The sequence below is a fragment of the Pleurodeles waltl genome, chromosome 4_2, assembly GCF_031143425.1.
Source record: "Pleurodeles waltl isolate 20211129_DDA chromosome 4_2, aPleWal1.hap1.20221129, whole genome shotgun sequence".
Taxonomy (NCBI): Eukaryota; Metazoa; Chordata; class Amphibia; order Caudata; family Salamandridae; genus Pleurodeles; species Pleurodeles waltl.
The window spans coordinates 280,296,837-280,324,273 of NC_090443.1; the positions used below are offsets into that span (position 1 = coordinate 280,296,837).

Below are 27,437 nucleotides of genomic sequence, written 5' to 3' on the forward strand. Positions count from 1 at the left end.
TGATGGTAAGTTCTCTGTTTCCTGTACCTTGCTGATGTCATTATTTCTTGCTTCATCTGACTAACTGCTCTGTATTCGGGGTGTAGCGCAAAGACTCTGTCAACCACATCCCCTGTGGTTTTGGCAGACATCTGAATATGCTTCTCTTCAGGGCCTTCAATTTCTTCTGGGCCGTGCATGGGCTGGAGCAGGGCTTTCCTCCCACATGTGCTGGTCGCAAACTTTGTTGCCTTGACTGTGGGAGGAGCAGTTTGCCATAGTGTTGCAAACCCCCAGGGAGAGCAGTCTTGTTTTTTTTTTTTTGGGCACGGATCCCCTAGTCGTCGCCAGTTGTAGCGTCTTCCCCAGCCCATGAGCATGCAAGTAGATTATGCCACACAGGAGCCGTGTTTAGGCACTACTTTATTCTCCAGCATTCACTCACGCACTGCTTATTGCATCATACTTCCCATAACCACACTTTAACACCTCCCCATATATCATGTAGTTTCTGTTCAGGGTCCGCCCCAGAACCAAGAGCATCTAGTGCGCATACCATCAATATGCTACACCATCATACTGCCAAAATAAATCAAAGAACAATCAGTCTAATATAGGGTGTCTGGAATCCCAAAACAGTATGTATCCCCAAGAGAGTGAAACGTTTTGAGGCATTAGTAATGTAAGAGAGTGTTAAATATAACTGGTTGCTACATTTCCCAGCACCCCATACTGTTGCCTCTCCTCACCTGCGTTGGAATGTTTCAAGAGATTCTTTGTCTCCTCCACTATGCTGCCTGTGAAAAAGCAGGAGAAATGAAGAAAGTATCAGCAAATATCTGGGAGATGCAAAAATAGTCGAGATTTGTGGTATTCTCATGGAGGGAGTGAAGAGAGAAAGGGAGATAGAGAGAAAAGGAACGTACAAACATGAACTTTGCACTCTTACATATTTTTAAACTGTGTTTACCCAAAGGTGTCCTGGTGCCACTCTGGGCAATGCAGATAGCTGGTTACCATATTGGTGCCATGGTTCAAACCTGCCTACCAAAGACATACAGCCACCTGTTCAGGCAGACAAGGCAACAGCCAGGAATTCAGAGGGTATGATTAGAGTGGCTTTGTAATAAGTTTGTTTTCTCACTCACTACACCACAAATTCAACTTCCTTTACTCACTTACTCTGCATAATTACATTTCAGACATGTCTACCAGGTTTGCAGGTTTTGTCCAAGTTCCACACCGTAGCTGCCCACTTATTCCACTAACTCCTTCACTTATTCACTCAGCTGCACAATGAAAGATTCAGCACTACATAAAATAAACCTTACTACGATTGCTTCTTTGGCCAGATTTGAGCACCCATTAAGCCTCCCCACCTCCTATTGCTGTAGTAAAGGCTGTTAGGTGGCTCATATTCACAGATCTTCTGCCCTTTTGAACACAGTAACTTATAGGTAACATATAATGGGTATTTTAGCATCAGTGTCAGTCTGTTTTCCCACTGATACTTGCATGGTGTCCAAATGTCAGTGAACTACAGAGGCCTAGTGTTTTTCTATCCTTTTAGTGCTGTCAAAATTATTGATCTCTTTTACATACCAATAATTTTCATTACTCGTCTTTCTTGTTGCAATCCTACACATGCAAAGTCCTCCTCATTCCGATGACAGGGTTTACCTATCCCAGGCAACTTTTATTGTCATATAGTTGACTCCTAGATGGAGCCGCTTAAGATTCACCCATCTTCCCAAAACCCAAAGACTAGTTTCAATCGGAGGGACTTTCTATTGCTAACAAGCTTCTTTGAGACCCATTGGACGCTGTATATAGGAGAGACTGGTTGGCACTAAGGACTCTGACGAAGAAGACTAGGACTTGGAATAATGAAGATTACCAGTAGGTAACTGGATCGCTACTGCCTCATCCATTTTCTCTGCCCCAGCCCTAAACATGCAACGAGTTACCCAAGCTTTACTTGTAACAACTGGACATATATTATTAGCATTTGATAAAGAGACACCATATTAGAATTGCGACACACATTGTCAAAAACTCAAAGTTTCATTGTGAAGAACGTCAATTCAAACCAAAAACTCATGTAACCACAAAACTTCACATGAGAATCAAACTCTGCTGCTAGACCCTTTGCCCTCTAACATGTAACTGTTAACATATCATAAAGATATACAGGGAACACTGTGTGGCTGTATTTCAGGTGCCTTTTAGTAAAGCACTCTTCAAAGCTATTCATGACAAATATACCTCTGGTACAGCACCCTTGCACTGGTCCTTTACACAACAGACCCCACTCACTGATAAGTTGTTGTAATAGCTAGTCATATCCAGCAACTTAGTGTGGCCAAAGTTGGATACTTAGTCCATCCTATGAGACCAAAAGTACCACCTCTATTAAATCAGCAACCCTAGTTAACCAGATAGACACATTTCCGTGAAGGTCTAGTGAATGAACTTTCTCTTCCAGCTTGAGAGAAGGGGAATCAAAAGTAGCAGCAGTACTAGGTCTTAACATCTCTAAAAAAAAACACATGGTCTTTAGGGAACAAAAGATGGAGAAGGAAAGGTTGTCTGGAAAGAAATTTACAAAAGGCTCACCACATAGCCTTGCGTACTTCACAACCTGAGCAAATGGTCACCAAAAATATTACTTTTACTGAAATACATGTCAGGTCAACTATTCGAAGAGCATACTAAACCAATGGAAGATCCAAAGGTAGGACCAGACCATGGACTACTGGATGTCTGAGAAAGAAATACCCTGAGAGGCAGGGAGGTACCTCCTGAATGAGTAGGCCCATTGACTTTTAATAGATAGGTCCGCCAAGGCAATTCATCCATAAGTAAATCTAGAATTATGACTAATTTAACAGGAGCAGTCTGGAGTCCTTCAGAAGAACACCAATATTAAATATGTTCCCAGTGTCTGGATTAAACCTTCTGGGTTTCAGGGTGTTGAGATTGTTAAATGCATTGAGCCATTTCAGGACAACCTTAAATCTTAAGATCTCTTCTCAAGCTCCAAATCCCCAACCAGTGATGCCCTAGGGGTGTCTGTGAAAGAAAAGGACCTTGCATTGGGATGCAACAAGTTGTAAAATTCATGGAGGATTGATTGCTAATTAAAACAGAATTAGTGCCCAGGATCTAGGCCAACAAAGGACCGCTAACAAGACTCAAGCTCAGCCATCCTAAGTATTCCTAAGAACTTGCACAGTTAGAGGAATTGTGGTAAATACATACATTAAGCCCTTGAGCCAGCTGATAGCCACTGCATCTATTCCCCACCCATCTGGAGATGGAACTTGGGACCAGAATAGTGCCAGAAGCGCATTCTTTCTTGTGAACAAGTCCAGACAAGGATGACAAGCCTACGGGTATCGTCTCAAAACAAGAGGACATAGATTCAGAGTTATATCAAACAGTTCAGGGACTTTCAGCCCTGTCCTGTACACGAAAAGAAGACCAGAAAATCCCACTGGTCATAATTTAAAGTACACCAAAATGTACACCTTTACATTATAGATCATGCCCAAAGCCTACAGAACATATAAGATAATTTATTCACTTCTTTTTTTACAAAAAAACAATTTTTTTTTTAACTGTATTTTTCAGAAAGTGCGCAGTCTCGTAATTCTAGTTCAACATTAAAAAATATGCCATTTCATCATCCAGTTTATATTCTATAAATTGAGTATCGCAAAAGCACCGCCTTTGAAGTTCGATGTTTGTAGCCAACACTTATTTTGCCGGAGTCCCTGCTTCTTCAGGTCTGTAATGACAAAAGGGCTCCTGTCTACTTTCTTTGTTCTCATTTTTCAGAGTGGTGAAAAGTCTCTCCCTAACCTTGGTGGTTTTCTATTCTTTCTCATATGCACCATTAAACATGTAATTCACCCATCAAAAAACGAATCAATAAGATGGCAGTCCTGTGTTTTTTTTATGGTAATCCTAATAGCCCACAAATTCACGAAAATATTGTTAAGAGCAGGAGGTTTTCAGTTATTTCCAATGATTTCCACAGATCTGAATTCCATCTTATGGTTTCTCCAGGAGCTGAGTTTTCAAAATAAATCTCCATACATCTAAAATGAGCAACGAAAAGCCTCAGAGATATTGATGACAGAAAAGTCCCGCCCTGACAGAACTCGTTCTCTCTCCTGGTGGAAAAACTGCTGTCAGAGAGTGTGCTAGGATCTGCCCACAGACATATATTCTGGGCCAGAGCATCCAGATCCCGAATCCATGAGCCCTCTTGTCATTTCACATATGCCCTCGCTAGCCGGTTATCTGATCTCACTTTGACTGCTCTACCCTATAGAAATGGAGAGAAATGGACTATGGCTAGATAAATAGCTGTAAGCACCTTTGACTTGGAAGAACCTGTTGCTGTCTAAACCCAGAGCTGAACCTCACCCCTTTTTGCTGTCATCCATTGTAAGAATCAAGGAGGTGGAGGAGCCAGAGAAATCCCTTTGTCAAAATTCTCCACCCTTTACCACCACTGTAGGTACTGGTGAATCTGAGGGATTACAGCTACAAATGTCTCTTAATTCTTGGAAGCAGGGTCCCAATAAGATAACAAATAATGAACCAGGAGATACTGATGACACGGAACATGAGACCATCCATAGAAAAGCAGCCATGTGCCCTGACGCCACAACAGTTTCTGGCTTTTGCTTATGACTTTTGTAGTTGGATTGGTGGGTAACCTAATAGTTTCCTTTTCCTGCTAAGAGATAGGAAGATCTTGTCTAGGTCCATAAAGCAGAAGGTTCCAATGAACAAAAGTCGTTGTGAAGGAGAGAGATGTGTTTTTTCCAATTTGATAGGAAGTCTGTGCAGCTGAAAGACTTGACACCTGTTGGATATGCTGGCAAGCCTTGGAAAAATACAAAAATTAGCCAATCATCTAAGTAAGGGAAAAGATAAACTCCTAAAGTGTAAAACATACCCATCAGAGGCACCAGCACATTTATCAGTTGCCTTGGCGAACATGTGACGCCAAATCGGTGCACCCAAAACTGATTATGATTGGTAGGGCAAGAAAATGCAGGAACCTTTGGTACTGTGGATGAACTGGATTGTGTAAATAAGCAGCTCTGAGCTCTAACAATGCCACAAAGTCCTTTCAGAGGAAGAATTTACTAGAGGTTACCATTTTGAACAAGATGTGTGATATAGAGAGATTTGTCTCCTATATGTCAAGGACTGATTGGAACTCTCCCGACTGTTTTTGTACTAAAAACAGAAAGGGGTGCCATCCCGACCTTCCTCCTGGGAGGAAACTGGCTTTATTGCCGATTTCGCCAAAATCTTGACTTGGCCTCAAAGGAGACATGGCACTTTCATAACGTCATGAAGAAACTGGAATGGAAGCCTCTGTAATTAATCCTGCATCCTTCCGTATCCTTCATCCTCATGAGTGTAATTAAAGAGCCCTACACATGATAAAAACTTTGAATAGGCCCCTCTGGACTTTTAGCCCCTGTTGACTGGACTGATAGTCATGCCTTCGTCGTAGAGTTGTAGGAGGGCACAAACTGGGAATTTTCAGTGAGAGAGGCCCCGGCCACACTCTCTTCCTTGCAAGCCCAGATTCTGCCTCTGGCAGCTGTAACTGACCAAACAAAAACAGACCTCTTCCTTCCGGCCCCCTGGGGATCATCAGCTGCCGACTTCTTAACCAGCTCCCCCAACTTAGACCCAAACTATTTCAACCCACTGAAGTTCAAATGCTAGTAGGGATTTCTGAAAAGTATCAGATTTCCTTGTCTGCATCTACATATAACAAGTGGGTGGCTACTGAAGAACCGGATGCTGCTACTGCTATACACAAGTAAAGGATATATCGGCCAGGAACCTCCGTTGTTACCCTATTATAGATGGCATATTTTCGTAGTTATTGCCTTGATGCATATCTTCTTCCACTGCCTGAAAGTCTCTAAGGAGACATTGTACAATACAAATTGAGATAGTATTGGCACTGAAAGAAACGCTAGCTGTTGCATATGCTATTTTCATTACAATCTGTGCCTCCTTCTTATCTAACATATAAAGAAGAGAGCATCCTGAGAAATTATGAAACCATATGACAAAAACTGTCATCAGGGAATCCACTATTATCCCAGAGGAAAATTAGTCATTGAGCCTTTCTGGGCGACATTGTTTGGTCAGGAATGTTGGAAAATGGATCCATCCATATCTCTCCACTCCCTGCTTTGTAGTGCATTGTGTAGCAGCAAACTTTCCTGCCCCTTTCTTTGCTATTGCAAGAAAGATGTAATTGTTCCTCAAGATTAGGGTTGGCGGAGAGGCAAGATACATTTAATTTGCTGTGGCTCCCTTAGTACCTTGTATGTGTCTCCCCCTGACCTCCTGATCTTCCTGATTAGTCATCTCTTGGTCCTGAGGATCTTCCTACCTGGGTTGCTTTGGGGCTCTTTAAAAAACTGCCAAGAGGTTGTTTCTGTTGCAGGAGGAACACTGAAGGAAGCCCTTCAGGAGCTGCTGCTGACCCATCCCCCTCTCCGGACTAAGGGCCTGATTTATACTTTTTTTGCGCCACTTTTGCGTCATTCTTTGATGCAAAAAGTGGCGTAAACTTACAAAATCCAATTACATTACATGTAAGTTTGCGTTGCTAAAAAAAGTATAAATCAGGCCATAATAGTTCCATTCAAACCCGTGTTTGTGTTTCCAGGCATATTTTTGTACTGTGGTGAGTCTCTCGCAAACACTGCTCTGCTGCCTGCGGAAATCTGACAGATGTTTCCCGTATTCGTCAGTTTCGACAGTAACAGAACTTCCAGGCCTCTGTCTATTCACAGGACCATGCCGCATGAAGGTTCGGCACTAAGAGAAGATGAGCAGTAAAAGCAACACCGCTTATCCCCCTGATCAAAGTGGAAATTACTGTGCTGTCCAACTTTGAAGGTGAGTTAGGTAACACAGAAAGTCGGTATCGCTTTAGTAGGGCCCTATTGGCATAAGAATGAAAATAAAATTTCAAATAGAGGAGCAAGGGCCAGAGCACAGCTGCTTAACAGAAATAAGAACCAATGTAAGAAGTTTTTTTTTTTCCCCCGCAAAGCATGCAAGGCATCCTCTGGACGGAAACAGAAACAGGGAAGCCCCTAGTGAAGGAGGATGGGGTTTAGCTGGCTTCAACTAGGAATTAGGGATTTGAGTGTAGGACATTTGGAATTAGCTGGGATAGGTAAACCCTGACGTTAGAACGAGTAGAACTAGGACGAGGAAGATGGACGAGGATAGCCAATCATTGTGGCTGTAGCCTTTCTGTCACCTTTTGTGAAAGCGACTGGTTTCATGTGGGCTTTGAACTCTGCCACATGTAGTCTACTATGCAGTAGTAGGAGATCCCATCCAAAGACTCTCATTAGTGCTAATGGCCAAAGCACTCGTGTTGCGGTTGGTGGATAAATCTACTGCCTTCATTTCTGAGTTTTTACTTGCCCTATTATAAGATTACTAACTTGGCTACACCCCCGATAGTGGAAACGTGAATTACAGTTATTAAAGTGAAATGAAATGAGGTACGGATGACTTGTGCTATTGAATTCGGATGGAGCCTCATATATTGTTCTCAGAGGAGAAAGAAGGCACTCCAGAAAGAATTCATTTGCTTGATACATCCAGCCATCTCATGAATTAACGGATTTGTATATTCACACTTCATACCACCCTTTTTGGAGTGTCCATGGCGTGGGTTCATTCACAGTTGTTGATGGAGTCTCAGTTTGAATTGCTAATATTCGCATGTTCGATTTAATGGAAATGTCTAATTCCTTAAATAAACTGTACGGCGTTATATAGTTCCATTATGTGTTGGCGTGTTCGATTTATGGAATATCACTGGGTTTTGGGAATTTGAGTACTTAATGTATCCATTTTCAGTTTTTAGATGCACGCATCTGAAATGTATGTTCTAGTTAATGCCAATCCTGTTCAGTGTTTGCTTTGTTTAGTCATTTAGTGATTCAGATATTCAATGCATCATACATTTGGTTCATGTGTAAAATGTGCATTTTTTGTGTTTACGTTTACTTTACAACGTTTTATTATTAATGTTATTTTTGTTTTTTAAAGCTCGGTGTGAGATTTGTGAAAATACAGAAAGGGGAGTCGACAGAGAAGACCCTACGAATTCTATATACAGACATCGTTCGCCTGTTGGTGCAGACAACTATCCTGGGATGTGTGCATTTATAGGCTTTTTGTTGTGGTTTCACTTGAGACGGGTGGATTTGCAAGCTTGATGCATTCTTTGAGTTATAAAGATTTGCACCTTCTCCTTTCCTGCTGCTCTCTAAGACTTACTTGTTTCTTTCTCCTCGCTCTCCTCCACAGGCTCGCCAGTCTCTGATGGGAAAGAGAAAGGGGAAATCTGTTAGGCGAGCATTTGGTAATCCAGGATCTGTTGCTTCAGCAAAAAGACTGTCACCCAAACCACAGTTTGAATTATCACTCTATTTTGACCGTAAGACATGTAAAGCCATATAATTCAGCCCCGTTCACTTGACTGGAGTTGCCACCAGTGCCCTGGTCTGATAGCTAGTATGGACACTTGTTGGGCCACTCTGGGGCAAGCTTAAACTCTGATAAATGCAGAGCCCATGTAAAACACTTTTGTGTATGACATTCCTTGCAACTAGGGAGATCCTCGCACTGGCTGTCAGTCACAAAATAAACAGGCCTTAATGCATTTCATCTGAATGACATCCTGCATGGTTTGCCCCTATCCCCTTCCCCCCCCATCTCTCAAGTTTCGCTTCCCTACCAGCGGAACAGATGTACAAGGTATACATGCTCTGGCTGCTGCCCCTCTAAAACTCGTTGAAGTCGGCGTGGGACAGATCCTGCACACTGATGGGTTCTCACTCTCAAATTCCCATGCATTGCTCTGTCAGCTGGACCCAGACCACCCGAACTCAAGGGGGCTCTAAAGACTCCAGTGGCAAGAACCTTGGGTGGAACCCGGCACAAAGAATCAAAACTACCCCTGCTGCCTCTCCCCCTATACTTAGCAGTCTTATACAGCTTGAGAGCAATGTGGGCGCTGTACGGGCCCCACACACATTTAAATGCTCTGGTTCCTAATGAAAAATCCGCAAAACCTTCTTCTGTGCGGATTTATCAAAGAATACACTTTTGTGCTCTCGAACAATGAGTAGCCCCTTAGGGCTGCTGTGTGCCCTCTGTTCCTGCATGTGCCCTCTATTTCTACTTTGGTTCTCTGGTTTATTAACACCGGACGCTCCTTTTATTTCATAAACTGATGCGGTGTTTCCTGGTGACCAGTTTGAATCCCTGTTGTCCCTGATGCAGTGGTTTCCAGCACTCTCTATGTGTCCTAGCCCAGAGGTTCCTTGGACCCCTTTTATGCCCCAGTGCAGTGGGCCCTGGTACCCAGTAGTGTTACAGTGCAGACGTTCCTGGTGCCAGCTCTTTCCCTTGCTTTCTCCACACATCTCTTCTTGGTGCTACATCTACTTTTAATGGGCGTGATGCATTGAGTCTTGGTGCCACTGACTATATCCTGGTGTTCCTGATGTGTAGGTTACTGGTGCCCCCTTACTGCCCAAGTGCAGTTCTTATTGGTGCCTCAACTTATTCCCCCAAGCGATGATCCCTGGCACTCACCAGTAGCATTGGCCGGGGCTGGAACTCCATGGACTTGCACTTCGCAGAGGGTCAGGTAGCCCACACGTCCTGGGATGGTGACAGTCACGTAGCGCCCCTTCATTCCAGTGCAGTTCAGATTCACAGTCTCCCCTAGGCCCAAGGAGGTAATTTTACCACACCTGAGGGACAGGAGAGAAGTCTGTTGGTGGTGGAGAGATGCAGCATTCTTGTCTCCTAGGGGGAAACTCTAAGAGAGGACCCGTGTGCTCATCTGTGCCAGGAGTCTCTTGTGGAAGACGAGAGGGTGGATTCCTAACTAAGGGTTCCGATTCTCCTGATCTGTGTTAGAAGCTTCAGCCTGGGGTAGGCCAGGAGGTGGACTCCTGATCTCTGTAAGAAGCACTTTGTGTTGGGGCAGGATGCACGTTCTCACATAGGGTGCAGAGTGCCGCTATTTGTTTTGGAAGTTTAGTGTTGTGGTATGCTAGGGGATGAATTCCTTCTCTGGGCCCAGGGTGCCTGAAGCCTCTAGTGTTGCTCTAAGAGTTCGAGTTCTGCCCAACTGTTCTGGCTGTGCACATCTGTGCCAGTAGTCTCTCAGGTTATGCCAGAGAATGGATGTCTCACCTAGGATCCTAATTAGTCATTCTGTCTTGGAAAGTCTAGTTGCACTACCATATGGTGATTTCCTACCCTAGGGTATAACACTAGGGGGTGGATTCCTTCCCTTGAATACCCGATGCAATTATCTGACATAAATCATACCAGGGATCAAATTGCCACCTTTGGGTGCCTGGTGTGCAGATCTTTGTCAGAAGCCTGTCATTGTGTTATGCCAGAGGGTGGATTCAACCGCCAAGGGAAGGGTGTAACGCAAGTGGTGCAGTGGTTAAGGGGCATGCAGACCCATTTTAGCTCAATTATGGCTCTATTTTACTACTCAAATTGGGACATCCAGGATCTATTTCCTTGTTTGGGTGAGGGCTCACAACACCTTTGCCCAGTGGTCCCTAAGGTGCAGATTTGTCTCAGATGTCTTTTCACAGTACACCAGAGATAAACGTCCTTCCCTACATCATACCCACTTTACCTGCGGTTCCTTGTGCCACCATCTTTGTCCGAGTTCCCAATCCGCACCTCTGTTCCATTGAGGCGATCACTGCAGCAATCACCCCGATTGAGGATCACCACAAAAGATATCTGGTAGACACGGCCAAGGTCAACCATCCACCATGGTTCGATATCCAGGTCGGTATGAGAGCAGGTGCTTTTTAGGTAGTTGGTGATCAAGGAGCCATCAATGGCATTGGCTGAGGCACCAAACTTGTCATAGGTGCTAGACTGTCTGGTGGTGCCATTAAGGGCCACATTGGGATCTAAGATAAAAATTAGATAGAAATGTCACAAACTCATGAGTGTTCCCCGTTCTGTTCAGAGTTTACAGGCTTATGCCCCATTGTTACCTGTGGTGGAAAGCTCTGGAAGGTGTCTCACCTCTGGAAAAAAAAAATAGTTTCAGCTTGTGTTGCACTGTTAAATCTTCCACTCCCAGGTCACTCCTTCCACTCCTGACTGCCACAAATAGAAATAAAAGTGCTGGGTGCACCGTAGTGCTTCATGTTTAGTAAAACTATTGGGTGTTGGAGAAAAAGGGGTTGCACCCCTCTCTCCACCGAAAGCCACATGGGTCATGTGGCACATGCTGCCTATCCTGTGACCTCCCCAGTCTCAACGTGTCCTCAAATGTAAGTTCACTTAACTGTCAAGGTTGGCACCTCCCACACTCTTGTTCACCCGCACAGCCACTACCACCACCCCATGCCCAAACCTCAGCCCGTAAGGTAAGATCCTTGTCTCACACTGATATCATCTTGCTTACCGATAGAGGGGTGTGTGAGCAAGTGTTTTGTGTGTTTTTTTTCTCTCTCTGCTCTATACCTCTATAGACATACATGTATCTTTATTGTGTGGTATCATGTGTGTGCATATGGTGTGCTCTGTATGTGTGTAGGTTGTGCAGTCTGTGGTGCACATGGTGTCCAAAGCACCGCATGCATGTAGGAAGTATTGCGATTCTTTGGTGTGTGTGTGTGTGTGTGTATGTGTGTGTTTATGGCATGATGTGTGAACATATTCGGCATGTTATATGTTAAAAGCAGTGCAGTATGTGTGAGCATGTGGCATTTATGGCCTGCTCACAGGGTGTTTTTTGCATCTGGGTGCTGTCTCGTGGGCTTCTGCCATCTTCTTGGGACAGTGAGGCGGCTTGAGCTGAGTCACATTAAATGGAGTATGATGTTTGAGGAGAGAAAAGCATCAACATTGATGTCTTTAAAAAAAAGTCTGACGCTGTCTGCGTGCAGAGGATGCGGTGGCGCTGGCTGGAAGTGTGGCTTATTTTTGTGATGTGTGTCTCTTTAGGGTGTGATTTAATTGTTTCTGCTGGTGCAACCTAGTATGATTCCATCAGAGGATGAATGCATAAATGACCTTATCATCCCTACTCACCTTCCTCATAAGAATCAATCCAAACATAATCAAGCGCTGTGAAAAATGAAAAGGAGAGAGAGTTATGGACTGGGCCAGAATGTGACACCACAAATCACATAGAATCAGCAATCCAATAGTCATCACTGAAGTCTAAATGAAGCGATCAAAAGAGAAAGAACTGTGCAGATGGAGTAATCAATCAGTCAATCAATCATATACTTTAGAGCGCACTACTCATCCATAAGGTCTTAAGGTGCTGAGGGGTGTGTCCTCAGAGATCAATTGAAGTGCTATGTCTTGAGGTCCTTCCGGACCTGAGGCAGCAATGGCGACTGTCTGAGGTAAGGAGGTCAGGTGCTCCAAACTTTTGCTGCCAGGTATGAGAAAGATCTTCCTCCAGCTGAGAACTTCTTTATGCGGGGTACGTTGGTGAGCCAGGTGATGCGGTGGTTGAGGTAGCTGGCGTGGAGGGCTCTGTAGGCGTGTACAAGGAGTTTGAAGTTGATCCTCTTCTTGACGGTGAGCCAGTGGAGGTTTTTCAGGTGTTCTGTGATGAGTTCTCAGCGGGGGATGTTTAAGACGAGACTGGCGGCGGCATTCGGAAATTGTTGCAGCTTGTTCAGGTTCTTCTTGAAGGCTCCGGCATAGAGAGCGTTGCCATAGTCAAGTCTGCTCGTGATTAGGGCACGTTTTGCAGTTTTCTGGCAGTCGGTTGGTATCCATCTGAAGATCTTCCATAGGAGTTGGAGGGGGTGGAAGCAGGTGGAGGTGACAGAGTTTACCTGTCTGGTCATGGTTAGCACTGAGTCGAGGACGACGCTGATGTTTTATGCGTAGCAGTGGGGGCCTGCCGAGTGTTGAGGGCCACCAGGAATCATCCCAGGCTGATGAGAATGGTTCCAGGATGAGGATCTTGGTCTTGTCGGAGTTCAGCTTAAGGTAGCTCTCCCCCATCCAGATGGCGACTGCTTCCGTCCTATCCCTAAAGTTGTTCTTGGCTGTTGAGGGGTTCTCGATCAGGGAGATGATCAGCTGGGTTTAATCAGCATAGGAGATGATATTCATACCATAGTTCCTGACGATAGGGGCGAATAGGATCATGTAGATGTTGAACAGCATGGGGCTCAGCAATGATCCTTGGGGTACTCCACAGCTGATGTCAGTGGGTTCTGACATGTGTGGCGGGAGTCTGGCTTTCTGTGCTCTGCCTGTCAGGAAGAAGTGCATCCATCGAAGGGCCTTGCTCTGTATGCCTGCTGTGTGGAGTCTGGCGCATAGCCTGTTGTGAGACACTGCATCAAAGGCGGTTGGTAGATCAAGTAGGATGAGGACTGCTGTTTGTCCGAGGTCGAGGAGGGAGCAGATGTTATCTATGGAGGCGAGGAGGGCGGTTTCGGTACTGTAGTTAGTTCTGAATCCTGATTGGGAGATGTCTAAGATGTTGTTGTCCTCAATGTGTGGGCATAGCTGAGTGTTGATTGCTTTCTCGGCGACCATAGCTGGGAAGGGCCGCAGCTAGATGGGGTGGTACATTTTGAGGTCTATTGGGTCGGCTGTGGGTTTCTTCAGAAGTGGGGGATCTCGGCTTGCTTCCAGTCTTCGGGGTAGGTTGATGAACCTAGAGAGCAGTTGATGGTCTTGCAAAGTTTGGGCACGATCAAGGCGGATTGGAAGAGAATGAAAGATGAGTGCAGATGGAGGAAGGGCAAGACAGTGGAAGAGAATGAAAGATAAAGGCAAAGAGCTGGGAAATGAGCATACCAACTGAGTATGTAATGTTGTCTCTGTTATATAGAGAACATGACATTCTTAGTCTCTTTGCTAGCATCTCCTTAAGATGAAGTAAACAGTCTCCGGAGTCAGTGATATCAGCACTGGGAATCTTTCTTTTGCCTATCTTTTGAAAAAGGTACAGTCACCACCCTATTCGATCATTACACTGTGGGTCCTGGTGGAGAAAGGCCAATGGCCCTTGAAGCATATGGATGTGGGTCCTGCTCAGGTACATACCCATTTTTCTAGGTCAAGGTGTTGTGATTTCTTGGGCATGAGTGAACAGCTTTCTGGACTGTTGACCTGCTCTAGATGTTTCCCAAACCAGACCTGCCTTTTTTGTTCCTTCAGTTCTCTTGTTTTTTTTAGTGAGTGGGATATTTCAACTATGTTTAGGATTAGGTACGTGATGGAGGGTGCTTGTTGCAGACTTTTAAAATCCAGGTTTCATAGGCAGGAGCTTCTCTCTTTGTTCTCCTATGTGTGCTGTGTGACTGCTGGCAGCCATTTTATCTCAGTAGGTGGCCATTTTGCACAACTGGTGGTTTGTCCCAGCTTGCGGGCATGCTTTTTTGGCCAAAATAGCAGCCTCTTGGTCCCATCCTAGGTGTGAAACCTGCATTGTATGCCCTTTTGGGATGATACCTTTGGGGGGGGTCCCTCCACTTTCTGCATGTTGTTTTCAAAATGGGAAAACATTCTAGAGGGGAAGAGATGGTAACCTCTGGATTTATTGTGCCGCCCCTGGACCAGATACCCGAACCTAAGAAGGCTAATAGTGTCCCCAGGAGAACTTTCTGTTTGCGCTTATACCACTCATCTGAGCAGGACCGTCACCCATTGTTAACATCGTCTCTGGCAAAGGACAGCTTTACTTCAGATCAACTTCCGCCCAGACAAAAGGTGTTATTACTTGCATAAAACAAGACATATTTGATTGTCGCTTTTCATGCCTGCAACTATTTTGTTTGTACTCACAAGTTGGTCAATTGGAACTGAAACCAGGTAACAAGTGACTGCCAAGTAGTGTGTTTTTTTATTTCGGTCTTCCTGAAGTCTGTAAGTCTCTCCTGTGTTTGTACATGTGCTTCTCCTTCAGGTACTCGCTGTGTTTTTATATGTCTCTCTTTCTCAGGTCTCAATTGTGTTTGTAAACATGCGTGTCTCCCTCAGGTCCATGCTGTATTTGTATATGGGTGTCTCTTCCTGAGATCGTCCCTTTATTTGTAATCGGTATGTTTCCCTGAGATATCTCCCACTTCTAACACGCGTCTGTTCAGTGCCCTCCTCCCCAACAGCTGTGGGAAACAGCGAGAGTACTGGTTGGCAGAGAGAAGTGAAGGCTCCCAACCTCTCCATGGCTGTCTGCGGTGCTATTTTGAAGGCCTAAAACTGCAGAACCACTAAGCTATATAATGTGGAGTCTAAGGTGCAAGGATGAGAAATATGTGTCGTACTGTTACATATGAAAGTGCTACAACAATGGTGTGCTGTGTTAGTGTATTACATACTCACGTGAATCATAATAGTCGAAGTGTCCTGCAAAAAAGGAGGAAATGACAGAGAGTCAGGAACTGGTGAATCCTCGGGCTAAAGACTAAAACATGGCCCAAAACATACATTCAGATGTCATCATAGTCCTTTCCGATTATGTGGATTCAGACTTTTCCATCTGTCAGCATAAACGTTCTGAAGCAGGCATGATCACCTATAGACCGCACTTCATTGCACTGTACTTGACCTTTTTTTGCTGGAGATATGGCCTCCCATCCCGGAGGCAGCACCAGATGTGCCCCCCAGAACAGGGTGAAATGTTCCACAATACGCCACAAGAAGTAGCACAATACAACCTACCCTTGGCCTCCACAATTGAGTACAACATTCCAAATGTGGCTTAATCAATAACATTGTCACACAAGTGCAACAGAAGCATTGTTATGTTTTTGACTTGCATTGTAAAACCTTTTTGATAGTATTAAAGGCACTGAATCAGGGAACTCTGTACACTCTGGTATCCACTGTGACCCACACTCGTATGTGTATCTCCTGCACCCCCTGTCCCTTCCTGTTCCCCTTTTTAGTTCTTGGCTACATAGCTCATGAGCTGTCTCTTCAAGACTATTGTAATCTTACAGTGGATTAGTGCCCGCCCGTTGCTTACCGTGTGTTGGCTTGAGTGGCACTCTTCTTCACAGCCTCGTCACTGCATACCTAACATAATTTCCATTCCTGACTGGGGAGCAGGGACCAAGCACTGATTGATTCAGCTTAATCACTGCCCGTCCACTGCTCCAAAGTGATTGAGGTACTTCTTTATAACTTCTAGGGCCCTGAAAACAGAAGATGTGTGACTGGCAATAACGTGCCCAGCAGGACAACCAAAATTACAAAGTTTTATTATCTTTAGTAAACTAGTTTCTTTTATTTTGCCAAGTCTTCTTTTCTCACTGCTCATGCTTTGTTTTTGCTCGTGGGCACTGTTTTCAAACGATGACAATTTTCTTGTTCTAAATTTTGCAAAGCGACATTCTTTTTTAGGTGTGATTTCCAAAATTGTGTTTTAACACATAATCCTGCAATACACCCTAATCGACCCCCCTCCAATCCACCCCACCCCACCCCACCCCACCTCACCAACACCAATCCAACCCATTCAATCCAGTCCACCCCACTTAATCTAATCCACCACAGACCAATTCAATCCACCCCAGACCAATTCATCCACCCACTTCAATCCATCCACCCCACTCCAATCCGTCCACCCCAATCCACTCCAAAGTGCCCCATCTGCCCCACTCCAATCCAAAACAATCTGCCCCACTCCAATTCAAAATAATCTGCCCCACTCCAATCTACCTCACTCCAATTAAAAACATTCTGCACCACACCAATCACCCCGGCTCCAATCCAAAACATTCTGCCCCACTCCAATCCAAAACAACCTGCCCCAGTCCAATCTGTTCCACTCCAATTTGCCTCACTCCAATCTGCCCCACTCAATCCAAAACAATCTGCTCCACTTCAATTCAAAATAGTCTGCCCTACTCCAAACTGTCTCACACCAATCCAAAACAATGTGCCCTACTCTAATCTAAAACAATCTGCCCCAATCCAATCTAAAATAATTTTCCCCACTTCAATCTGCCCCATCCCAAACTGCCCCGCTCCAATCCAAAACAGTATGCTTGACTCCAGTCTAAAACAATCTGCCACACTCCAAAACAATTTGCCACACTCCAATCCAAAATAATCTGCCACACTCCAAAATAATCTGCCACACTCCAATACAAAACAATCTGCCCCACTTCAATCTGCCCCACTCTAATCCAAAACAATCTATCAGACTCCAATCTGGCCCACTTCAACTCAAAACATTCTGCACCACGCCAATCCAAACAAATCTGCTCCACTTCAGTTGAAAACAACCTGCTCCGCTGCAATCTGCCCCACTCCAACACAGTCTATCCCACTCCAATCTGCACCTTCTCATTCCAAAACAATCTGTTCCCTCTCCACTTCATCCCACTCCAGTCCAAAAAATTCTGCCCCACTCCAATCCAAAACAATCTGCCCCACTCCAATTCAAAACAACCGCCCACTCCAATGGAAACAATCTACACCACTGCAATCCAAAACAACCTGCCCCAATCCAATCCAAAACAACCAGCCCCAATCCAAACTGCCCTGTGCCAATTCAAAACAATCTGCCCTATTCTAATGTAAAACAATCTGCCCCGTCTAATCTAAACTAACCTGCCCCCCCAATCAAAAACAATCTGCCCTAATCCAGTCTGCCCCACCCCAAACTGTCATACTCCAATCCAAAACAGTATGCCCAACTCCAATCCAAACCAATCTGCCTCGTTTTAATCCAAAACAATCTGCCCCATTCCAATAAAACCAATCTCCATTACTCCAGTCCAAAGCAATCTGTCCAACTTCAATTCAAAACAATCTCCATTGCTCCAATCTGTCCCACGCCAATCCAAAACAATCTGCCCCACTACAGTTTGTCCGATTTCAATGCAAACCAATCTTCCCCACTCCAATCCAAAACAATCCTCCCCACTCCAATAAAAACCATCAGTGCTACTTCAATCCAAAATAACCTGCCCTACTTCAATGCAACACAATCTGCCCCACTCAAATAAAAAACAATCTGTACTACTACCATCTAATACAATCTGCCCCACTCCAATCCAAAACAATCTGGGGCACTCTAATCTGCCTCACTCCAATCTGTCCCTCTGTAATCCAAAACAATCTTCCCCACTCCAGACCAAAACAATCGGCTCCACTCCAATCCAAAACAATCTGCCTCACTCCAGTTTGCCCCATGCCAATCCAAAGTAATCTGCCGCACTCCAAAATAATCAACTGCATTCCAATCCAAAACAATCGGTCCCACTTCAGTCTGCCCCACTCCGATCCAAAACAATCTGCCCCACTCCAGTCTGTCCCACTCCAATTCAAAACAGTCTGCCTCACTCCAATCCAAAACAATCTGACTCACTCCACTAAAAGCAATCTGCACCACTCCTAACCGCAAATATCTGCCCTAGTCCAAAACAGTCTTCCACATACCAATCTGGCCCACTTGAATCCAAAACAATATGCCCTCTATTGTCCAATACAGTCTGCCCACTCCAATCTAAAACAATCTGCCTCACTCCGATAAAAACAATCTGCACCACTCTAATCCAAAGCAATCTTCCCCACTCTAATCCAAAATAATCTGTCCCACTTCAATCTGCCCCACTCGGATCAAAAACAATCTGCCCCAACTCCAATCTGTCCCACTCCAATTCAAAACAATCTGACTCACTCCAATAGAAGCTATCTGCACCACTCCAAACCCCAAATATCTGCCCCAGTCCAAAACAATCTTCCCCATACTATTCTGCCCTACTCCAATCCAAAACAATATGCCCCACTCCAATCCAATAGAATCTGCCACACTCAAATCTAAAACAATCTTCCCCACTCCGATAAAAACAATCTGCACCACTCTAATCCAAAGCAATCTTCCCCACTCTAATCAAAAACAATCTTCCCCAACACAATCTACCACACTACAATCCAAAGCAATCTGCCCCCACAAAAACACTTTTTCCCCTCTCCACACTGGCCCAGTCCAATCCAGTACAATCTGCCCCACTCCAAAATATTCTGCTGCATTCCAATCCAAAATAATCTGTCCCACTTCAATCTGCCCCACTCCGATCCAAAACAATCTGCCCCACTCCAATCTGTCCCACTCCAATTCAAAACAGTCTGCCCCACTCGGATCCAAAACAATCTGACAAACTCCAATAAAAGCAATCTGCACCATTCCAAACCCCAAATATCTGCCCCAGTCCAAAACAATCTGCCCCATACTATTCTGCCCCACTCCATCCAAAACAATATGCCCCACTCTAATACAATACAATCTGCCCCATTGAAATCTAAAACAATCTGCCCCACTCTGATAAAAACAATCTGCACCACTCTAATCCAAAGCAATCTTCCCCACTCTATTCCAAAACAATCTTCCCCACCGCAATCTGCCCCACAAAAACACTCTGTCTCCTCTCCACACTGGCCCAATCCAACCCACTCAATCTGCCCCACTCCAATCCAAACAATCTGCCCCACTCCAAAATAATCTGCTGCATTCCACTCTAAAGAAATCTGTCCCAGTTCAGTCTGCCCCACTCTGATCCAAAACAATCTGCCCCACTCCAATCTGTCCAACTCCAATTCAAAACAGTCTGCCCCACTCTGATCCAAAACAATTTGACTATCTCCAATAAAAGCAATCTGCATCACTCCAAACCCCAAATATCTGCCCCAGTCCAAAACAATCTGCCCAATACTATTCTGCCCCACTCAAATCCAAAACAATATGCCCCTCTCTTAACCAATACACTTTGCCCCACTCCAATGTAAAACAATCTGCCCCACTCCGATAAAAACAATCTGCACCACTCTAATCCAAAGCAATCTTCTCCACTCTAATCCAAAACAATCTTCCCCACTGCAATTTACCACACTACAATCCAAAACAATCTGTCCCACAAAAACACTCTGTCCCTTCTCCACACTGGTCCAGTCCAATCCAAAACAATCTGCCCCACTCAAATCCGCCCTACTCCAATCTAAAACAATCTGGCCCCCTCTAATGTGCCCCAAAACTGACCCACTCCACCCCAATCCACTCTTCACTCCAACCCAATCCACCACAACCTAACCCTATTCCAGTTCACAACAATCTCCCCACTCCAATTCAAAACAATCTGCCCCACTCCAATCCAAAACAATCTGCCTCACTCCAATCCACCCCACTCTAATGTGCCCCAATCCAATCCACGCACCTCCACCCAACTCCACCCCAATCCACTCCACTTCACTCCAATCCAATACAAACTAACCCCATTCCAATCCAAAACAATCTGCCCACTCCAATTCAAAACAATCTGCCCCACTCCAAAACAATCTGCCCACTCCAAAACAATCCACCACACTGCAATCCAAAAAATTGGCCTCACTCCAATCAAAAACAATCTGCCTCATTCCAATCTGCCCACTCCAATCCAAAACAATCTGCCCCACTCCAATCTGCCCCACCTCAATCCAAACTAATCCGCCTCACTCCAATCTGCCCCACTCCAATCTACCCCACTTAAATCTAATTCACCTCACTCAAATCTAATCCACTCCACTACATCTCAATTCACTCCACTCAAATCCACCTCACTCCAATCTAATCCACCTAACACCACTCCAACCCATCCCAATCTAGCCCAATCCAATCAACCTCACTCCAATCCAATCCACCTCACACCAATCCATTACATTTACCCCACTCCACACCACCCCAGTCCACCACAATCCAACCCACCCCACACCAATCCGAACCACCTCACTCCAGTCCAATCCACCTCACTCCAGTCAAATCCGCCCAATTTCAATCCAACCCACCCCATTCCAACCAAACCCACTCTACTTCAGTGTAATTCAATCCACCCACTCAAATCCATTCCACCCCACCCCATTCCAATCCAAACCAACAAACCAACCTACTCCAATCTAATCTACCACAACTCAATCCACCCACTTCAATCTACCCATCTCATTCCAGTCCAATTGACTCTAATAACCCCACGCCTGTCCAATCTATTTTAATCCACCACACTGCAATCCAATCCGCCCCATGAAAAACTACCTTAATCATCCCACTCCAGTCCAATCCACCCCACACTAATCCAGTTCTCCCTACTCCAATACACCCCACTCCAAAAGGTCCACCCCTGTACAATCCAATCCACCCCACTCCATTCTACTCCAGTCCACTCCAGTCCAATCCACCCCACCCAAAACAGTCCACTCAAATCTAGTTCACCCCACTTCAATCCTCCATGCTCCAATCCACCACACTCCAATCCAATCCACCCTGTTGTTCCACCCCAGTCCAGTCCACCCTACTCCAATCCACTTATTCTAATACACCCCAATCAATCCAGTTCACTCCACTGTACTCCAATCCACCCCACCCCACCCCAATCCAATCCACCCACTCCATTCTAATCCACCCATCCTATTCCAGTCAAATCCACCCACTCCAGTCCAGTCCATCTAATCCCACCCCAGTCCACCCACCCCATTTCAATCCATCCTACTCCAATCCACCCTACCCCTCTCCAAACCAACCCACTCCAATCCACCCCATTCCACTCCAATCTATCTCACTCCACTCCAGTCTCTTCTACTCCAATCCACCACACTCTATCGCAATCCAACCCCCACCCCCAGTTCAGTCAACCCCACTCCAATCCACCCTACTCCTGTCCAATCCACTCACTCCAATCCTGCCCACACCACTCTAGTTCAATCCACCCCATTTCAGTCCACTCCAATTCCAATAAATCCAGTCCACCCCACTCCAATCTAATAAATCCAACCCACCCCACTCCAGTTCACCCCACTGCAGTTCAATCTAACCCACCACACTCCACCCACCCCAATCCAATTCACCCCACTCCAAACCACCCCACATCAATCCAATCTACCACAGGCCAATCCACCCCACCTAAATTTTATCACTCCTATTCATTGAACCCACCCCAATCTAATCCACCCACTCCAATCCACGCCAGTCCAATACACCTCAGTCCAATTCACCTCACCCCATTCCAATCCACCTTACTCCATTCAATCTACCCCATTCTACCCCAATCCAATCCACCCTACTCTACTCAAATCCAATCCAGCCCACTACCTCAATCCACTCCAACCTATTCCACCCCACTGCTCTTCACTCTACACCACTCCATTCTATGGCACTGCACTCTATTACATTCTCTACCAATGAACCAGTGAACTCTACCCAACTCTAGGACACTCTACTCCCCTACTCAACTCTACAACACTATACTATAACAAATCCACTCCACAACGCTAGTTCCCAACTCTACTCTATGACACTCCATGCCACTAACTTTTAGCCATGCTGGACAGCAGCAACACTGGTGTACAACATGGCAAAAACACATTACAAAGCCAATACCACTTCTGTAGGCGAGGTCTATTGGCTTTGTCAATGCTTGTCCCTTCTTGAAACCCTGAGAACTCTGCAGTACACCGTGATCGCCCTCTCCACTGCACCCAAAGCTTTGAACCTAGAATGAAAAGATACAGCTGTTGAATTGACAGTGAACTGTAGGGACCGCCGGGGGCCAGGGTCGGCGGGAGCACCGCCGACAGACCGGCGGTGCCCCGCAGGGCATTCTGACCGCGGCGGTTCAGCCGCGGTCAGATGCGGGAAACCGGCGGTCTCCCGACGGTTTCCCGCTGCCCTGCAGAATCCTCCATGGCGGCGGAGCGCGCTCCGCCGCCATGGGGATTCTGACACCCCCTACCGCCATCCTGTTCCTGGCGGGTCTCCCGCCAATGCCGCCAATGGCATGGGCACTGCGGGGGGGCCCCCGTAAGAGGGCCCCACAAAGTATTTCAGTGTCTGCTATGCACCCGTCGCACCTTCCCACTACGCCGGCTCAATTCTGAGCCGGCGTCCTCGTGGGAAGGTTGATTTGCCCTGGGCTGGCGGGCGGCCTTTTGGCCCGCCAAAGTTAGAATCACCCCCAGAGTATTGGTCCGGAAGATAGGCACTGGTTGTGTAAAGAAAACTGATTATCTTTTAAGCAGGGGACAAAATGGAGGCAGTAGTTGGTCAAAAAAGTTGAAAAAAGGGGGATTAGGACTATCAACCAGGGGCGTAGCTTGGTCACTAAGATTGGGGGGGAGCTTTAGATTTTCCCAACAATGAAGCTGGCATATAATCTAAAAAATACATTAAATGGGGGCATGGTGCATGGGAAGGGCTTAAGTGGCAGTGAAAAGGGCGAGGAATGAAGACTGGTATCGGTAGGGTACCAAGTGATAGAAAACACGGTATTATGTAAACTTACCAACATTTTTGAAGACTATCAAAATAGAGAAAGGGAGAGAGTGTGTGCGTTTGTATCAGTGGGTAAGTCAAAACCTTTGGGGAAATTCGACAGACAACTCCCCATGCCCGACTGAAAGCACCTGTACCCAACTATTTACCAGAAAATACACATAATTGGGGGGGGTGTAACACCCCAAACAACCTCCCTGAAGCTACGCTCCCTCTATCATCTTGCAGATGTGGTAAACGAGGGGTGTGAACTTTTATAACATACCTACTTACCAGAGGGAAGCGATGCTTCAGAAAGCTACCCCTCCTTTTGAAAAATACACTTGTTCCTTTGGTGCCCTGCAGTGAGTAGACAAATTAAGGCTATTTTTTTATTATATCAGAGCTCTGAAACCACATGAGTCTATGCACTCCCATAAGCGGGACATTTACTCATTGCGAGGGCAGCAGTATAACTTATTCCAAGGTATGAACAAACAGATGGGGAATAAAAAGTGAATTTGCGATTGCTAAGCATACTTTTGCATCAGTAAACATAACATCTGCACATTCACTGGGTCTCTTGGCGGTGAAATAATTTTGTTGACCTTGGGAGAATTTTTGAGACCGAGTCAACTGATCTGGTTTAGAACCAGTGACCATGTGTATTGGCTCACAATAAAATGGAATTCACAAAAGACTGCAATGAGTATACTTTGTATTCTATTGAGAATTCATGAAAGTTGTATATCTGCACCCGTGCAATGACATATGTCTGTAGGTGCATTTTTGCATTAATAAAACATGTAACACCATTTCCACAGATAAATACAAATCTTGCTTTAATGGCAGGCAGTCGTTGCATGGGTACATACTTGTGCTTCAGAAGATTGAGTCACTTGTCCAGCGGACAAATTAAACTTGAAAACCTATTTTCTTTTACCCCTCAAACAGTATGCCCGGGGTGTTGGAGCGATAGACTTTCCACCACCCTGTAATGTATGTGTGAGGATGCATGATGAGGAATTGGCAGTGTTGAGAGGATTGAGAATTAGGCCTGAAGAAAGAAGAGCACTTTAAAGAGAGAACTTGTTAAGAAGGATGGAAGCTGCAGATTGAAGAAATATGACCATCTGGAAAACAGATGACCTCATAGTCCGTAATACAGTAAGCTGTAGGGAGAAGAGTAAATGACCTTCACAAAACGGGAGGGGACATTAGATCGTCAGCATGGTTGGGGATGTAGGTTGGAGATTGGTAGGCATCTGGGTGGCAGGTTGTTTTTATAAGATGGTAAATTAATCAGATGGATATATGTAGCTGCTGGAACAATGAGTTCAACAGGTGTACGAAGAACTATAGGAACAAATACTTATCAAATCAAGAAGGCTCGTGCCATAGTAAGGGGGTGTTGGTCATAGAGGCCGGGAGCTGTAGTAAGCAGGAATTGATCAGCAGGAAGATGGAGAACCGCAGTAGTCAGAATGAATCATTTGAATTGGCAGAAACCTCTGGGGATGAACAGGGTCGGACTAAGAAAAAAAATAGTCATGGGCACCAAAATAAAAGTGACCTCAATTAGCTAACTAGATAACTGAAAAGGTGGCCCACATTTGAAAATCAGGCCTGTTTTGAACTTGTGAATACATGATGCATGAGTGTTTTGCAAGGTGTGTAAGAGTGCATGGATTTGATCTCGCTGTTTACAGTTTTCATTTTAACATCAGGAAAATCAACAGTAAAAACCGGCCCACTGGGCCTTGAAACAGACTCACCACAGCCAAAACAACTGTCCACAAACTGATCATCAGACAAGCCCACCGGGCACTGCTTGATTGCCCTATAGGCCAGTCTGACCTTGAGGATGAAAATATAATAGATCAACTGGGAAGAGAATTGATAATCAGGAAGAGAATTGCTTAAGAGAGGAAAGAATGGATCATTTAGATACTGGAGCTTTATGGAGGAATAAATTAAGCACTGGATAGCCATAGAGAAGAGGGAAGTCGCTCATCAGGTAGCATGGAGGTGTAGGCAGATGTGATCACTGAAAGGTGAATTCATCATTGAAGTCAGGCAGATGTCGAGAGAACGGGAGCTCTGGACATCAGTAGGCTGCAGGGCGATAACTGATCAGCAAAGGCAGGGGTTGTAGGGAAAGGTGTGATTATCAAAATCAGGGAACTATATTGAGACAATTGTGTATCAGGTGAGGAATGCGAAGATTGTAAAATGTATCATAAAGGTGGCAGAGAAGTGAATTAACCTGCAGTATTTTTAACATACAAGAGCTCTTCTTTATGGACAACAGCCTCTCTTCTGGAGATTCTCAAGTTTCCCAACTGGTCCCATAGGGATGAAGCATTTATTTGGGGATCCCAACAAAAAGGCCTTTACTCATTCCTCTACATTCAGGATCAATCTGGCATGGTAAATTTCATTCCTACACAGTGCAAATGAACAACATACATTCCTTGAGGCCCATCGCTTGATCACCAGACCCGTCCTCAGAGATGCAAACCTATTCCTTCAGTTTGGTACATTCCTCGATGTGACCATGGTGCAACTACTGCCCCAAAAGACCTTCACATGGAATGTGATTTCTCCATTCACCATCGATTTCAACACTATATCCTACTGCGCTGCACATGCAAACCACCCTTGCAAAGGTCTCTGCAGCACTAAAATATTTGTCAGTCTGGCCGCCAAAAATCAAAGCCAAACCCTTTACTCATACAATAAGGCAAAACAAATGTATTAATGACTCCCCACTCACTGTGGTAGTACGAGTCAGACACAGCGTTATGAGCGACGCACAGGAGGAGCAGCACTGAAGCCAGCATGGCTGACGATGGTGGACTGCTCCAATACACAGCTTTTCGGTGGCACCCCCTGGACAGAGTTCTGTAATATTTCCAGGCAACAAAGCTGAAAGAAAAGGACACTACTCCCTCTTATGTGCTGCAGACAAGGGTGAGGTAATTATTAATGGCCTGCAGTGGTCGAAGCCAAGCCAAATATTTACCCCTCAGGAGCAGGGAGCTTGTGTGCACTCGTAATCTGTCGAAATTGATGGATGTGTCAATGTTTGCAAATCCAATGTTACATTAAGTAAGGGACGCCAAACCCCTAAAGGTTTATGGGAGAGGGGTTTTGTTACTCTTTGAGGACAGGTCCCATCTTCCTAATACCATCAACAAAATCGAAATGATACCAAATAAATTGAAGTGCAGATTTTTAACCAAAGCAGACCCCTTTTCAGGTGTTCTTCAGTGCCTATTGCTCTATGTTTTCCCCACTTCCTCATCTACTCTCAGTTGCTTCATTAATTTATTCTCTGAATGAGAGTCTCCCATTTGCAGTGCTCTTTGCAATTTTTCTTTGTGGAATTTTCCTATGAACCCAACGTAGTATTACATATGGTATCAAGCAGGGATGGCTACTGAATCACAGGGTTGGCACATATTAGCACAACAGTATATATCTTTTGAAAAGACACATATATGTACGATCAGAATTCTTTTATATTGTGTATAATATATTGCTGCAGCATTGGTTTTGACTCCAAACATAATGGGATTCCTGCTATCAAGCTATCGTGAGCCATAATTTTGACTGTGTGGGCAGAAGACAAAAAGGGGAAGATGACAGGCCACTCTCGATTTCAGGAATAGAAACCAAGGTCAAGGTCAGTGTTATGAATTGGAGATCCAGTATCCAATTAAAGCACAGCCAACATATAAAAACCGATACCATGGAATAGTTGGGCTGATTCTTTGTAAAGGGTTGTGGATCTACCCTCTCCTAGCTAGCACAATTCTCTCACAAGTACATCTGCTCCAGAGGGAGGGGGTTGTTGCCCCTTAGTGCTTGTTCACGAGTTAGTACTATGAGATGTATGTGGCTGATCTCTCAATACCCTTCCTCTAACCACGGTCAACAATACATTCAGAGTCCGTAATGGGATAGCTATCAAGTCTCTGACTGTGGGTAGGTCACAAGCGGAGGTGGAGGTCCATACCAGACTGTACTCGTTAAGTCAGCTATACTTCAAAGGTAGCAGCTGCTCTCTGTCAGGGTGATTTTGGGCGTTTGGCATCAGTTGTCATTTTAG

General features: G+C 45.1%; 1 protein-coding gene across 2 annotated transcripts in view; it reads right to left on the reverse strand.

Moving 5' to 3' along the window:
- LOC138292492 (pentraxin fusion protein-like) overlaps nucleotides 1–26,257 on the reverse strand; it is a 179,552-nt gene extending 153,295 nt beyond the window's left edge. For both annotated transcript variants that reach the window (XM_069231115.1, XM_069231116.1), the window contains exons 1-8: nucleotides 26,100–26,257; nucleotides 15,421–15,444; nucleotides 12,151–12,186; nucleotides 11,106–11,138; nucleotides 10,733–11,018; nucleotides 9,661–9,821; nucleotides 8,338–8,379; nucleotides 729–776 (exon numbers count right to left, since the gene is read on the reverse strand). In XM_069231115.1, the coding sequence (XP_069087216.1) occupies nucleotides 729–776; nucleotides 8,338–8,379; nucleotides 9,661–9,821; nucleotides 10,733–11,018; nucleotides 11,106–11,138; nucleotides 12,151–12,186; nucleotides 15,421–15,444; nucleotides 26,100–26,166 (697 nt within the window). In that variant the 5' untranslated portion in view covers nucleotides 26,167–26,257. The remainder of the gene's footprint in view (nucleotides 1–728; nucleotides 777–8,337; nucleotides 8,380–9,660; nucleotides 9,822–10,732; nucleotides 11,019–11,105; nucleotides 11,139–12,150; nucleotides 12,187–15,420; nucleotides 15,445–26,099) is intronic.
- Nucleotides 26,258–27,437: the final 1,180 nt, after the last annotated feature.